The sequence below is a fragment of the Zychaea mexicana genome (genome assembly GCF_025766255.1).
Source record: "Zychaea mexicana strain RSA 1403 chromosome Unknown BDB00scaffold_6, whole genome shotgun sequence".
NCBI lineage: Eukaryota > Fungi > Mucoromycota > Mucoromycetes > Mucorales > Lichtheimiaceae > Zychaea > Zychaea mexicana.
Window position 1 is genome coordinate 783,384 of NW_026516669.1, and position 13,921 is coordinate 797,304.

Sequence of the window (13,921 nt, forward strand, 5' to 3'; positions counted from 1 at the left end):
TATCTTGTTTCGCACGCCAGTGATCAACTTATCCCCACCTATTATTAAATACGCTGCACACTGTTATCTATATTTCACCCCACTCTATTTTTGCTTATCCCCACTACTATTGCTTTAATAAAATTGTCATAATTAATACTACAATCCAAGACACACCTGGCTATTCTGCTGTGTTCCATTAATTAAAGCACCACCCATCACCTTTTAATCGTTAATATGTACTCGTTCTAGTATTTTTCCGCCGTGGAAAGGTCATAATCAGTGCTTACTGTACTTACCCCGATTTAATTGATTCTTTGTGTTCAAAGGTTTGTTTTCTCTTTCATTTTTACTCTTCACACCTGGTGTTAGATGTTGACTTTAGATATGAACACTAAACGTACGATTTCAGCCTGCTTACATTTTGCTTATCTTGACTTTTCTGGGACGACTTAAGCATAAAGGTAAATACTGCATATGTATGATGTAGGCAAAAAGTTAATAATAGGGTGTTTGATAATGCTGTGTAATAGCAAGAGTTTATTCATTGGTGGGTAATCTTACAATATACGCAATATTCGGATAGCAACCAAGTAAAAGTTTATGCTTGCTGCATTACGATTATTACCGAGGGTAGGGTTCTGTGGAGGAGTGAGCCTCGGCAGCACTGAGTGGCGGAGTCTAGTCGAATTTTTTTTTCCTTTAATAAATCCAGTTAAGCAAACTTGGTTCAGATCAATTGATCGATCGATTGTTCAGAATTCTCATCGCAACTACTTCAAAATGCCCCACAAACGAGTAAAAGCAAGCTTAAGAAAGAAGCAAGAGTATGTATTTTTTGTTTGTAGCTCTATCATTTCGGAAGATTAACGAACGCAGAGTTGATCTCCCAGTGACAACTTCGAAATCGGACGACACCCCCAAGTCATTTGCTCGGCTATTTAGGTATAAGGATATCACCGAAAAGAAGCAAAAGGAAAAGCAAGATGCAAAGAAAAGAGAGAAAGAAAAGGTAAACTATATTGAGAGGCTATCAAAGAGACGCATTTTTGTCTGTAAAAGCAGAGAGGAAAGCTGCAGGGAGTGTGAGCGAGTGAATGAGTGAGTGAGTGAGTGAGTGAATAAAGTGTACAGTGGTGATGAAAGCGTCAGTGTAGTAAAAAAGCAGTAATAGGAAGAAGAGCTCAAGATTCGTAAAGGCGAACGATTACGGGAGTTTAACGAACGAGTCAACAAAAAATATCAACAAGATTTTATACAAGCAGTTAAAGCAACAAAGCCGCTCAGTCAGCGCAAACGACGTAATCGAGAGTCTAGGAAACAAAAGCAGCAAGAAAAAAAGCAACGTCAGATGGACCAGTACGGTGGCCGAGATTTTGATGATCTGAAGGACAGCGTCAAGTTTGGCGAAGTAGCTGATGCACCACCTACTTTCACAAAGATTCCCAAAGCACGCGGTCGAGGCAGAGAGGTAATTGACTCGGGATCGAGTAGAAAGAGAGAGAGATGAACCGAGAGAGATGATGACGATGGGCATATACCGTATTCAACAAACAAAATGCCAGCCGTTCTGATGCTATACTATTACTCTTTTGTCGGATGAAATCAGACGTTGGAGGCCAAGACACGTGAAGCTGTATCATCAGACGAAGACGAAGGCATGAAGCAGCTCAAAGCATCGCACAAGCGTAAGCTGCAGAACATGAGTGCATCAGCGCGCAAGACGTTGGATGGGGAGCGCGAGCGTGCGATCGAAATGTATCGAGCAAAGAAAGCCAAGAAGATGGTTGCATCAGGATTAACACCGCTCACGTCTTGATGATGTAGAATGAAGCAAATAATAATGTATAAATAAACAAAAGAGGGACGAAGAAAGGAAAGAAAAGGCAGAGGACAAGAAGATATATCCGAACGTGGAATGCCCATTTGTTTTATGGTTGGTTGGTTATTGCAAACGACTTAAAATCTTCCGACTGGTCATTCCAGTACGAACGACCTGTGTTGCTGTTGTTGTTTTTGTTGTTGTTGTTGTTGTTGTTGTTGTTGGTGCTGCTGCGGTTGTTGTTGTTGTTGAGGATAACCGCAGACTTGCCCAAAGATCAGTAATATATCGCCGATCTCGGTTCGGTTGCCAACGCCTCGATTGAATATAAAATAACCCAATTTTGACGCTTCCTCCCCCATCCTCATCATCTGCACTTCATATCTTCATCTCTTTCATTTCATCCTTTTCATACATAACAACAACATATTCATAAGCATGCGCTTTTCGCTTTCTCTCATCTCCACCGCTATGTTGGCCACCATGGCCATGGCTGCTCCCGCCACTCCTCAGGAGAACAACAACAGTGAACTCGACGTCGCTCCCGCTCAGAATGTTGCCCTCCAAATGGGTGAGAAATTCGAGCCTTTCAACTGGATGGCCGCTGAAGGTGAAGGCATGTCGGCCGACCGCACTTTCACCTTGAACCTTGCCGAGCCTGCTCAGCTTCAAATCACCGACTACAAGCTTGGTATGTACTCTTCTTTTTCATTTTCTTAAAGACCTTTTTATTTGCTAACTGGCTTTTTGTTCATCCACTAGGCGGTGACTCCTTCGAGATCATGGATAACGGTGAAGTCCTTGGCATGACCAGCGAAGCCGCTAACGACGAGGAAGCATTCGCCGCCACCCCCGAAGAGGCTCTCCAGGATGAGCGCTTCAGCCATGCCGTCTTTGACTTGGCTCAGGGTGAGCACGAAATCACTATCAACGTTGCCAACTCTCCCTTCGCTGATGGCACTGGTGCTGTCCGCGTTGTCCAGAAAGTCCAGGCTCTCTACGAGAAGAAGGGCGGCAAAGGCAAAGGCAAGAAGGGTGGATGGGGAGACGATGATGACGAATGGGATGATGACAAGGACGACGACAAGTGGGATGACGACGAAGACTGGGAAGACGACGATGACGAATGGGATGACAAGGACGACGACAAGAAGGGCGGCTGGGGCGATGACAAGAAGGGCGGCTGGGGCGATGACAAGAAGGGCGGCTGGGGCGATGACAAGAAGGGCGGCTGGGGCGACGACAAGAAGGGTGGATGGGGCGACGACAAGAAGGGCGATTGGGAAGATGACAAGTGGGATGGCAAGAAGGACTGGGACAAGAAGAAGACCGTCTATGTCTACTACACCGTACCTGGTGCCGAAAGTTCTCCCTCGACCGTGACACTTACTACGACCTCCGTTCGCCCCACGACCAAAACCGTTACCGTCACTTCTAGCAGCTTCCAGTCGCCTGTTCCTCTCGAGACCCGCTACATCACCACCCCCACTGCCTTCGTCACTGAAGAGGCCACCGAGACAAGCTTTGTCACTGAAACCGCCACCGAAACCGAGCTCAACTTCCTTGAGCTTCCTTTCTTGACTCTTTAAATGGTTCTTCTTTTTCCATCACCAAAGCTCCACTCTTCTCTTACCCGTTTTAATCACATGAATTGTCTAGTATAATCTTCTGCTTTTATTGGTTCAAGTTTTTGTCGTTTCTTTCCCTTTTCTTCTATACTACCATTAGAACCTTACATAATAAAATGAATCCGTTTGCTTTATATAAAACCTGCTTTTATTTCATATTATAAAGTTAATAGCAATCTCATAAACTTTAATATATTGTTTTTAAATTCTATTAGAGCGACAATGCTTCTGCAGATACACATCATCTTATGCCTTATGGATGCAACGTTGAGCTCAATATACGAAAACCTTTAATTTCCACTACAGTACGTTTAGCATCACATTATTAGAACTACTTCTTGAGTATCACTATGATCAAGTATATAGAAGGACTTCAAATTCCGACGGAGGAAGAGGGTTATCGTGCCCAAATGCTTGGTGATATGAAACTTCCTCTTTCTACAGACCGATAGTAAGTATACAAGGGCGAATCTGCATCCATCCATCCATCCTTCTAATAGCACGATCATAGATGCCTCCAAAATTCGATCCTTCCGAGGTCAAGATCATCTACCTCCGTGCCACTGGTAAGAGCTCTCAAGAAAAAGTCTTGGATATACGTTGAAATATTAAAATGAATTTCTCAATTACTCTTTAGGTGGTGAATTGGCTGCTTCTTCGGCATTGGGTAAGCCAGAAACAATTTTGTGTTCCCGATTCAACAGTTGACGAAAAAGCGCACACACCTCTACATACGACGAATTTGGACTTACACGCAAAAATATCTCCCAACAAATTTAATTAGCCCCCAAGATTGGTCCTCTTGGTTTGTCGCCCAAGAAGGTTGGCGAAGACATCATGAAGAACACTAAGGACTGGAAGGGTCTCCGTGTCACCATCCAGTTGACCATCCAGAACCGTCAGGCTCAGGTTGCCGTTGTCCCTTCGGCCTCGTCATTGGTTATCAAGGCTCTTAAGGAGCCCCCACGTGATCGCAAGAAGGACAAGAACAGTACGTGTTATATCCTTTCTTGCTGTGCAGAAGATTATCTGGAATACTTTTTTTGCGAGTATGAGTTAAATTTAACATGCGTTCTGTCTTCAATATCTAGTTAAGCACACTGGTAACATTGCTCTTGAAGATATCATTGAGATTGCCCGCACTATGCGCTTCAAGTCGTTCGCTCGTGAGTTGAGCGGCACCGTTAAGGAAATCCTCGGTACTGCCAACTCTGTCGGCTGCACTGTCGACGGTCAGAGCCCCAAGGATCTTTGCGACGCCATCGATGCCGGTGAGGTCGAAATTCCCGTAAGTATTTAAAAGGGAAGAAACACGGATAAACATGTGGTTGGGTATACATAAGTGGTGTGTCAAACTGACTCCATGTTCTTTTCTATTCTGTTGCATAACATTAGGAGAAATAAGCGTCTTTCTTTTTCAACGGGGATAACAATAAAAAAGTTGACATATTCGACAAATTCAAAAGACATAGAATGGATTCATGTTATGTTTAATTCGTTGGCTATTTACGTGACTTTGACGACGAGTTTACCCATTGTCTGGTTGCTTTCCATGGTGCGGTGGGCCTCGGCAATATCTTTCCAATCGAATTCTTTGTCAATGAACAATTTGTAGGATTCACTGGGCTTTGCAAAGTGCTCTTCGACTACGTGCTTGTAGATAGCATCGCGGAGGCGGGTCTGGTATTCGAGTGAGCGGCTGCGCAATGCTGATCCTTCAACCTAGTAAGAGTGGCGATAAAGAATCAAATAAGGATATGGTAGTATGAATATGAATAATGTTTCTTACGGTCACTTACTCTAAGACGCTTTTTGAGCAAAGGAGCGATATTGACGCCATCCAGCACGGCACCTAAAACCCAAATTAACAATGCGTTAAGTGCTATTCCTATGAGGCACGTAGCTTTTATATGATGTTTCATTAACACAGCAAATCAAGCATAGGATCACACGTACCCGAAAGGAAAGCCAAAAGGACCATACGACCATCAATAGCAAGCGTAGCAATGTTTTTGTCAAAATAGTCCTTGCCAACAAAGTCGACAGTAGCATTGACTCCTTTGTTTGCTGTTTCTTGCGCAATCTTGTTTACAAGAACCAAAATCTTTTAATAACGATAGTAGTGTACAAGCAGCAAGACATTAGTACATACCACGGCTGCCCAGTCCTCGGTCTTGTAATTGATACCACGCGTCGCCCCAAGACTTTCACAGAATTTTGTCTTTTCATCCGATCCAGCCGTGACAAAGATACGGTTTGCACCGGCCTGTTTGGCCAACTGAATGGCAGCAATACCAACGCCTGAAGCACCAGCATGGATCAAAATGTCCTCTCCGGCTTTCAATCCAAGCACGAAAAAGAGCGCTTGGTAGGCCGTGAACCAAGTTTCAGGAATTGCCGCAGCTTGTTGAAAGCTCAATGCATCCGGCTTCGGCATAGCAAGCTCTTGTTCCATCACCGCGTACTATTTGTCATTGATCAATAAGGCTATTTGTTTTTCCTTTGCAATTTGATGGAATGTTTGATGCGCGCGTGTGTGTGTACCTCAGCATAGCCACCACCACCCATGAGACCGAAAACAGCGTCTCCTGGCTGGAATTTGGTAACTACGTTACAGATACAAAACACGTCAGTTTTTTTTTGCGTATCCCTTACAAAAAAACTTAAAACTCGTCCGCGTTGTTATTAGTTACCGCTTTGGCCAACCGATTCGACAATGCCAGAAACTTCGACACCGAGAATCTCGCTTGCACCCGGAGGTGGTGGGTAAGCGCCTTGACGTTGGTTGATGTCCATGCGATTCAAGCAAAAGCATTTGACCTATTTAAGCGTAACATTTACACCTAAACTTTTGCGATTTGTAATACAGAATAAACGCTTTTCCTTCTACGCGTAAACGCAATAAGGCTTACCTTGACAAGAATTTGCGTGTCTTTGGGTGTAGGGGTAGGACATTCGCCAATGTATAACTGAGAGGCGTCACCTATATCACTCTGTAAGAGCTGCTTTCTTTCACAGTTTATGTCGAGTATTTATCTCAGCGGTTATTACCTGGTTGTCTTACGAGTACTGCACGCATTTGATTTGTAATAATGCAAAAGAGAAAGCAATTAAGATATCGCGGGATGGAAACCTCGCATCCGCTTTTTCCCATGCTCTCTTTTTTTTTGCTGAGTTGCGTTTGGAGTTTCAAATAATCTGCAAAAAGCATTTGGTCAGTGCTAATGCGCGGTGTATCATATCTGGAATACACTTGACACGGGTAAAAGATGTTCATTGCCTTGAACGACACCCTCGTCCTTCGCTCCCCTCCCTTGGATATGGTAGTGCTTACACTACAAGAAGAACTTAAAATTTATATATATATATATATATATATAAGAATATTGTATGTACATCTATTGCCAAATTGAATATTACGATGCGGGTGTTTCCGATTTTTCATGTACAGCGCTTGGCGTTTTGTCTATATCACGTATATCAACAGGGCTTCGATCCATTGATTCGGTATCTCCAAGATGGATAGTGCCACCGTTTCGCTCCTTGAGCACAGTCAGCTCCTTCTCGGCCTTGAATACGAACATTGATTTCGTGGAAAAGACAATGTCTAATTCCTCCAATGTCTTTGAAGACGTTTCTGGGTATAGGGCCCATACGATGGGGATGGTAAGAAAGTTGAAAGCAGCAAACACCAAAAAGCTCGCCCAACCGATTTGAGCAATCATTGGGGGCGTTATTTCCATGATAAGAGCATTTCCGATAGACCAACCTACGACACTCCATGCACCACCCCTAGCTCTCACTCGAGTGGGATAAATTTCAACCTAAGCAATAAATAAAAGCGCCATCAGTACCATCCCTGCATGATTACTACGTCTATTAGGAAATTGGTGAAAAAAGACTAGCATACTGTATAATGTAGACATGGCTACTTACTGGATATATCCAAGGCACAGCCAACCAAGTCATACCAAAGAAACCGGTGTACCCAAAAGTAAATACTGTAGCTGCAATGCCGTAGGCAAGGGAGTTCATCGACATAATGCTCGGTTTCGTCAGAACGGCAACAAGTACTAGGCATATTCCCTGCATCACGGCGCCATAAAAGAGGGTAAATCGGCGTCCCCATCTATCTATAGTGAAAACAGGGACGATGGTACACAACATGTAGAAGATGTTGTTGAAACCAGACAAAAGCTGAGAGGTTCGCTCAGAAAAGCCTGCGCCCAGGAACACCGTTGGTGCATATACAGTTATCTGCATAAATCACACGTGTTCATCAGTAAATAGAAGTTCTACCAGTTTTGCTGCTGCAGCACGTGTATATACTTGAGCAGCTTCCTTTTATCTCTGTTAAAAATCATTGTTGATACACTTACCACTCCAATGCCCGTCAATTCTTGAAGAATTTGTAGCCATATTGAAAGATGCACACGTCGTGGGATGTTTAGTTTATCGTAGTGGAAGAGCATGCTGTAATACGTTGGTTCGCCTTCCGCAGCCTCCATGTGAATAGCCTCGATGATTTGATTATACTCTTTCTGCACCTCGGGATTATCGGGGTCACCATTACCGCGCAAAGAGCTTAAAATATCAATGGCTTCTTCGAGACGGCCAACTTTGGCTAACCATCGCGGTGATTCTGGAAAAAAGTTGATACCAACTGCCAAAACTGCCAATGGAATAAGCTGGAAGGCAATAGGGAAGCGCCACCGTAAGCCGCCTTCTGTGTAGCTCATGCCATAGTCAAGCCAATACTGTTGAGAACAAACGATAAACCGATAATTTTGTTTATATCTGTAATTTTTTCTTTCTAGATGCACCTATTCTTCACTTCTTTCTTGGAAACAACTTACTGCAACCACTACACCAAAAATGTTTAGCGTAAACTCCATTGCAATAAACATGCCTCGAGAAGTATGATGTGATGTCTCTGCACTCCAAACAGGCACAATGGCATTACTGTTGTTATTAGCGAAAACGAGCAAGAGGGATGGGGTCAGTGTTAATACACGTAAAAGGTCAGCATAAAAAATGATTAGACATGCAACAATAGAAAGAATTACGCATAAAAGCTAGACTCACAGATGACCTGTGCCAATTCCGGTAATTACGCGGGAAGCCATCATCCAACCCACGTTTTGAGCCGCCGTTTGGAGCACTGCACCGACGATTGCAATTAACGAGCCTACGACGACCGTTTTGATACGACCTATTTTGTCTCCGATCCAGCCACCCATCAATGCACCGATCAATGTGCCAGCATAATAGACAGCAACGACACCGCCAAGTAGCGCATTTCGACCATGAAGCCCCATCACATTGATATAATCAGGCGATATATTGACGCCGCTCATCACTCCTTGGTCATACTATGTAATATTTACGTCAGTATTGCTGCTAATCGAAACGGTAAGAGAAATGGCGTGCAATAGCTTGTCTAATGTGGACTGGACGAGAAACAAGAGCACTGCTTACTCCAAAGAAAAAGATACTCAATCCTGCTGCCAAGTTGATGAGCAGGACCAAGTCGCTTCCATAAAAATGTCGGTGAAAGTTGAATGAGTGACCCATGAGATACGATAGAATTGTATTTGTGGGGAGAGATGAAAAGAAAGAAATGTACAATAGAAGAAACAAAGAGAACTAGAACAAAAGAAGTAGAGTGAATTGTTTTAGCGAACAAACTACAGAAATTACAGGCTGTTTTTGTACGGGTGGCACTCCTGTTTGTTTGCTCTATTCCACACTTGATTTCGGATCGGGATCGATACTGGGAAGTATAATCCGTTGTATCTCTCTGTATCTCTCCCTCTTTGGCGTGGCGTCGTGCTAACATTCGAAAAAAGCAAAAAAAACTTGTTTTGGGTAGAATACTGCTTAGCAGGAAGAGTACAATATGCATGATTATGTGCACTCGCATTCGTCACGAAGCGATAACCATTTGCATGCATGCATCGGAAAAAATATCGCAACCCTGCTAAGTTTCACGGCTTAAGATATCATCACTGATGTAAAACGAAAGAGCGGGAGCAATGCCGAGTGTACAGCGGAAGTTCTTGGGCTTACATTTTGGCCAATCAGAAGGCTGTATAAGAATGCTTAAAGCAGCCAATGACAGCTCTAAATAAGCTTTTACGTGTAACACTTCAAATACTGGTGCATGACATTGCTGTAATTTTTACTTGATCGAGTACTGATCGCGTCGTATCACCATCACATGCCATAGTAGTAGTTGAAAGAACCAAAATGCATAATATCAACGACAATTCAGTAGTTGCAAGGATTACAAAGGGTCATGGGTGCAAGGACATTACTTTCATGCAATGCCATTTGTTTATACAAGGTCCTTTAACATGCGTAATCACTGATAGAATGTTTGTATGGTAAGCTAAGTAGTAGTATGCTCTGTCAAAAGAAGCCTGTTAAAGATAAAAGGATCCCTTTGTGTGCGATAAAAAGAAGCCCATTCTCTATTTACCAGTGGTCATTGATGAAACAAGCTGCTTGTAAGGTGCGGACAGGAACAAGACAAGACACGAACAAAGAGACCGGAGGAGAATGTGCTAGTTGCTTTCAGCAAGAACAAGACAAGACAAGAATGAGACCCGAATGTAGGAGACCAGATGATGAGAGAAGAGACGAGGAACAAGATACAGGAAGAAACAAGATATCTGACTGATGTTTTAATATTCAAAGACTATGGTGGTTATATATCTTTTACTATGGATTTAATAATGCGAATAAACGGAAAGATTGGTATTAGGGTTGATAATTCGGACGATGATGATGGATGATATTGTTACTTGAGGATTTAGTAAGTGATCATCGAGGTTGAGGGTGATCACTTAGTAGAGGTCGAGGAATGTTCATAACACTGCTGACGACACTAGTGAAACCATGTGATTGATATGATTAAAAAGGGTATAAAAGTAGCATACTGCACGACTCATCGAGACGTTGGCTTTTCTTCCTAACTTTCAACGCGCTTGCCCCGCATCATTTTTTTGCTTTTGGCCTTTTGTACGTATGCATTCATTAACATTCTGTCATTGCAGTTGCTGTTTGATCGTCACGATTGGGGATTCTATATTTGCAACCTGGTCTAACTTTCTTTTCGATTTTTTCTTTGTAATTTTGTCTCTCTCTGTCTCTCGCTCTCTCGCTCTGTTTGCTCTGTCTCTGTCTCTGTCTCTGTCTCTCTCTCTCTCTCTCTCTCTGTCTCTCTCTGTCTCTTTCTGTCTCTTTCTGTCTCTTTCTGTCTCTTTCTCTCGGGCACTGACCTGCACAGGGTAGCGTCATGTGAGTTGTGCTTTTATGCTGTGAAGCTGTGTGAGAAGTTGTCATTCGTGTGAGAATTGTCAGTTCTGATAAGTTTCTTCGTTATTATAATCGGTTGCATAGCCCACTTCTGAAGAGCAGGGCTCTGGTTGAGTCCTGCGTTGCCCGGCGGCGCCTTCACTTTAATTTGTGCACCTGGCACGACGACGATTTTTTTTATCAACGATTAACATCCCCCTGACCTTTATGTATTACCTATATAGTGAGGATGGCGTACCCTGTAAGCAGTGTGCGTAGAAAGCTCGTAAGTACTCTTGGGTATTTTATGAGTTGTCACTTTTCTGTTCAAAATTACTGTTATTAAGCCCAGACATGTCTTACAGGCCATGCCGAGTGTAGCTAATAAATAAACGTTGCTTCTAGCTACATAAAAAGGCTCTTATTTCATTTGAATGATAATTGCATCAAAGGCACGTCGCAATCAGCATCTACTCTACATTTCGCGTCTTCAACTTTGGGCACAGTCTGAGCTTTCTTTGTCGACGACGTTCTCCCAATCAGCTTGCTTTTGCAATCGTAACAGATGGCTTCCAAACTATGCCAAAAACAATGATCTACGTGGGGACGTAGACACGCGAAGTGGCAGAGTACTTTTGACCCTGGAACTCAAAGGCACCACAGATGGTCTGCAGAGCAGCGTGCTTCAAATCGGCCGAAGCCAATATTAGAGAATGTGAGCTTTTCACCACGTACTTTGTCCCATCTTGGCATCGTCTGAACCAAAAGTAATTCTGGCTGTAGTCAAATAGTGCTGTAAAAAGGCCAGGCTGACTCGCATAAGATTAAGTATAGAATTTGTAGTCTGCTTTACGCGTCTCATTCGAAGAAATATACCTTCGTGCAAGGTTAAGTTCATACAGATGTTTCTTTTTGTTTGCTGTATGGTGTGCGAAAGAAGGTCAAAACCTGTCCCTACTCTATTGCGCTCTCTGTCGCATTCTAAAGCGATACTGGATAGCTACAAAGTCCCTGCATTTATATCTGTATATTAACATTCATGTGTTCTGCCTATTCAAATCATTACTTTCCACGGGCAAACTTGGATACATCGAATTTATTCAGTGTTGGTGCTGGGATCGACGTCCTTCAAAAATAGTATCAGGAAATGATTGTTGGTTGTATAGACATTGTTTGCAAGAGACGTAGTCGAGCATCGCGCGGCAAACATATACATTTTTACCTTCTACATTTGTCAATCTTGCGCATTTTCACACCAATGTGCTTCCACAAGGAGAATCACACAACACTGTGATCGTCTGTATGACATCTCCATCGAACAAAGAACGCTTCAGTGACTCATCACTGCGTACACACGTATCAAGAATTCCCGCAATCAAGCGACCTGACGTACGTACAGCAAAACCACCAATGAGCAGCATGCGCTCAGTACAAGAAGCCAGAGGTCGAAAAGGACGCTCACGCTCGTTATCAACAACCAAAGTAGTAAACCAACAACGCATCCGTCGTGAGAACTCGCCAGTCAATGACACTGCATCCGTTCCTCATAACAACGACGCGCTGACGGCTGATACCTACAATGCACAGGCTGGTAGCAACTAGCAACCAAGAATTCATAAGCTCATTCACATCGATCCCGTCACTGTCGCCACCAGCAAATGCGGTAGCCGAAAGTTCTCGGCCGTGTTGCCGAACTCGAGAAACGAGCAACGGGTCATGAACAAGAGCTATTCCAACCAAAAGAGGAACTGAAATACATGCGTGACCTAATCAACGAGAAGCAACAACTTCGCTCTGACACGAGGAAATTGTCACGATCACCAGCGACTCAGTGCATGCAATACCCGCGGACGAATGGGAAAAAGGTCGTGCTGGACGGGGGGTAACAAAGGCACGGCAGCAACATCACCGTGAGGAACGTTTGCAACGGCAACTTGCTGCTCTCGACAAACAGCAGCAACGAAAGCATAATATAACTCGCCAGCAACCATCAACGCAGCAGCTGACAGCACCGACGCCGTATGCAACCATCGCGCTGCCAAGAAAAAGAATGTAGGCGCAGAAGAAGTGGGTCCACCGTATCTTTGAACAGGCGACTGACAACACGGCATTCACAGTTATGTATAGGTCCTTACCACGCCGTACTCTCCATACCGCATAGCGAAATCCGTCGCGCTTTGCGCCTACTAGGGGTTGCGCAAGAGAGAGTTATAGACATCCGCTTCCCTGCCCATGGCGCCGTAGGCCTGCCGATTTATTCCTCGTATGAGCGAGCTACTCACACAGGCGAAACTTATCCCCAAGGACGATTTCGATCCGATCGCGGCATCAACGATTGGTGATCCAACACTACTCCCGTGATATGACCGAAACGGAACGTGAATAGGAAGCTAAAACACTGCATCAAGAACGGATGTTTCCAATGTACCTACGGATGCCGAAGAAACCTCTGGCCATCGCAATCATGCGGCACTTCACTACAGTACCAGAAGACCGTGAACACCGTATTGGATTGGAATATTTGGCAAATTCTAAGGAACACACCCGAAGCCTACCCGCCACCGTCGTCAGCATCTAGTGTCAGAGGCTGAAGCCCGTCAATTGCTAGGTGGTAGCGACAACGATGACGAAGAGCCGGAACTCATGCAAGAATAATGATAAACCGCATCAAAGTTAGCCAATTTAACGCCATTGGTGTCAGCCATCGGGCACCAGATGAAATCATTAGTTTTTGTAATCAAGAAAACATCGACATAATACTCCCCACTGAAACATATCATACCCGCGGGCGGCTCCTTACTGACTGGCATCAGTACCACACCTACTCCACCCCAAACGAAACAACTAATAGAGGACGATTCCTTGGTGGTATTTCATTACTTGTAAGACCAGCTCTCAACGTCCATATTCATCACTACCCGTTGAAGAATCCGCACATCTTATCATTCCGGGTCGGTAAATACTCCTTCCATGGACAATATCTACCACCCTCTCTGAAAATCAACACCTGCGCACAGCTGCTGGATCAGCTATACATCGACGATCATACCATCATCTTCGGTGACCTCAACGCACGTTCACCAACCATAACAGGCGACCATTCAAACAACAAAAGAGGACGAGACGTACTAGAACCCTGTCTATTTGCAAACGGGCTACATGTATGGAACGGATCTAGCAAGAGGGCAGCCAA

At 44.0% G+C, this 13,921-nt stretch overlaps 6 protein-coding genes across 6 annotated transcripts; 4 read left to right on the forward strand and 2 right to left on the reverse strand.

The window, feature by feature from the left end:
* Positions 1–669: 669 nt before the first annotated feature.
* Positions 670–2,071, forward strand: BDB00DRAFT_801814 (uncharacterized protein). Its single transcript, XM_053121902.1, has 4 exons — positions 670–806; positions 873–991; positions 1,154–1,450; positions 1,589–2,071. Coding segments are annotated over exons 1-4 (627 nt in total). The 5' UTR covers positions 670–805; the 3' UTR covers positions 1,799–2,071.
* On the forward strand, positions 1,965–3,868 carry BDB00DRAFT_801821 (uncharacterized protein). The gene is made up of 2 exons (XM_053121903.1): positions 1,965–2,492; positions 2,564–3,868. Exons 1-2 carry the CDS (start codon positions 2,240–2,242, stop codon positions 3,388–3,390), a joined length of 1,080 nt encoding a protein of 359 aa, XP_052984531.1. The 5' UTR covers positions 1,965–2,239; the 3' UTR covers positions 3,391–3,868.
* Positions 3,869–3,940: 72 nt separating this feature from the next.
* Positions 3,941–4,894, forward strand: BDB00DRAFT_801824 (60S ribosomal protein L12; the record flags this gene model as incomplete). Its single annotated transcript, XM_053121904.1, has 5 exons — positions 3,941–3,995; positions 4,067–4,096; positions 4,214–4,420; positions 4,521–4,717; positions 4,825–4,894. The coding sequence occupies 5 exons, from the start codon at positions 3,941–3,943 to the stop codon at positions 4,831–4,833; spliced, it is 498 nt and encodes a 165-aa protein (XP_052984532.1). The 3' UTR covers positions 4,834–4,894.
* BDB00DRAFT_801830 (NADPH:quinone reductase-like protein) lies at positions 4,895–6,567 on the reverse strand. Its single transcript, XM_053121905.1, has 8 exons — positions 6,481–6,567; positions 6,342–6,412; positions 6,123–6,249; positions 5,974–6,035; positions 5,582–5,893; positions 5,386–5,512; positions 5,229–5,281; positions 4,895–5,151 (listed from the first exon to the last, which is right to left on the reverse strand). The coding sequence occupies exons 1-8, from the start codon at positions 6,506–6,508 to the stop codon at positions 4,936–4,938; spliced, it is 996 nt and encodes a 331-aa protein (XP_052984533.1). The 5' UTR covers positions 6,509–6,567; the 3' UTR covers positions 4,895–4,935.
* Positions 6,568–6,785: 218 nt separating this feature from the next.
* Positions 6,786–9,087, reverse strand: BDB00DRAFT_801834 (general substrate transporter). The gene is made up of 6 exons (XM_053121906.1): positions 8,908–9,087; positions 8,515–8,801; positions 8,286–8,391; positions 7,809–8,186; positions 7,366–7,686; positions 6,786–7,253 (listed from the first exon to the last, which is right to left on the reverse strand). The coding sequence occupies exons 1-6, from the start codon at positions 9,001–9,003 to the stop codon at positions 6,846–6,848; spliced, it is 1,596 nt and encodes a 531-aa protein (XP_052984534.1). The 5' UTR covers positions 9,004–9,087; the 3' UTR covers positions 6,786–6,845.
* A 3,051-nt stretch (positions 9,088–12,138) lies between these two features.
* On the forward strand, positions 12,139–13,383 carry BDB00DRAFT_867906 (uncharacterized protein; the record flags this gene model as incomplete). Its single annotated transcript, XM_053126400.1, has 6 exons — positions 12,139–12,319; positions 12,403–12,593; positions 12,620–12,747; positions 12,821–12,968; positions 13,115–13,232; positions 13,307–13,383. 6 exons carry the CDS (start codon positions 12,139–12,141, stop codon positions 13,381–13,383), a joined length of 843 nt encoding a protein of 280 aa, XP_052984535.1.
* Positions 13,384–13,921: the final 538 nt, after the last annotated feature.

Coding starts and splice junctions, on each gene's coding strand:
- BDB00DRAFT_801814 (XM_053121902.1), top strand. Junction 992..1,153: donor AGAAAAGAGAGAAAGAAAAG/GTAAACTATATT, acceptor AAGCAGTAATAG/GAAGAAGAGCTCAAGATTCG. Junction 1,451..1,588: donor CACGCGGTCGAGGCAGAGAG/GTAATTGACTCG, acceptor GGATGAAATCAG/ACGTTGGAGGCCAAGACACG.
- BDB00DRAFT_801821 (XM_053121903.1), top strand. CDS start 2,240: ATGCGCTTTTCGCTTTCTCTCATCTCCACCGCTATGTTGGCCACCATG. Junction 2,493..2,563: donor AATCACCGACTACAAGCTTG/GTATGTACTCTT, acceptor TTCATCCACTAG/GCGGTGACTCCTTCGAGATC.
- BDB00DRAFT_801830 (XM_053121905.1), bottom strand. CDS start 6,508: ATGCGTGCAGTACTCGTAAGACAACCAG. Junction 6,036..6,122: donor CGAATCGGTTGGCCAAAGCG/GTAACTAATAAC, acceptor TCTGTAACGTAG/TTACCAAATTCCAGCCAGGA. Junction 5,152..5,228: donor TGCTCAAAAAGCGTCTTAGA/GTAAGTGACCGT, acceptor CACTCTTACTAG/GTTGAAGGATCAGCATTGCG.
- BDB00DRAFT_801834 (XM_053121906.1), bottom strand. CDS start 9,003: ATGGGTCACTCATTCAACTTTCACCGACATTTTTATGGAAGCGACTTG. Junction 8,187..8,285: donor TTTTTGGTGTAGTGGTTGCA/GTAAGTTGTTTC, acceptor TGTTCTCAACAG/TATTGGCTTGACTATGGCAT. Junction 7,254..7,365: donor CTGTGCCTTGGATATATCCA/GTAAGTAGCCAT, acceptor TTTATTGCTTAG/GTTGAAATTTATCCCACTCG.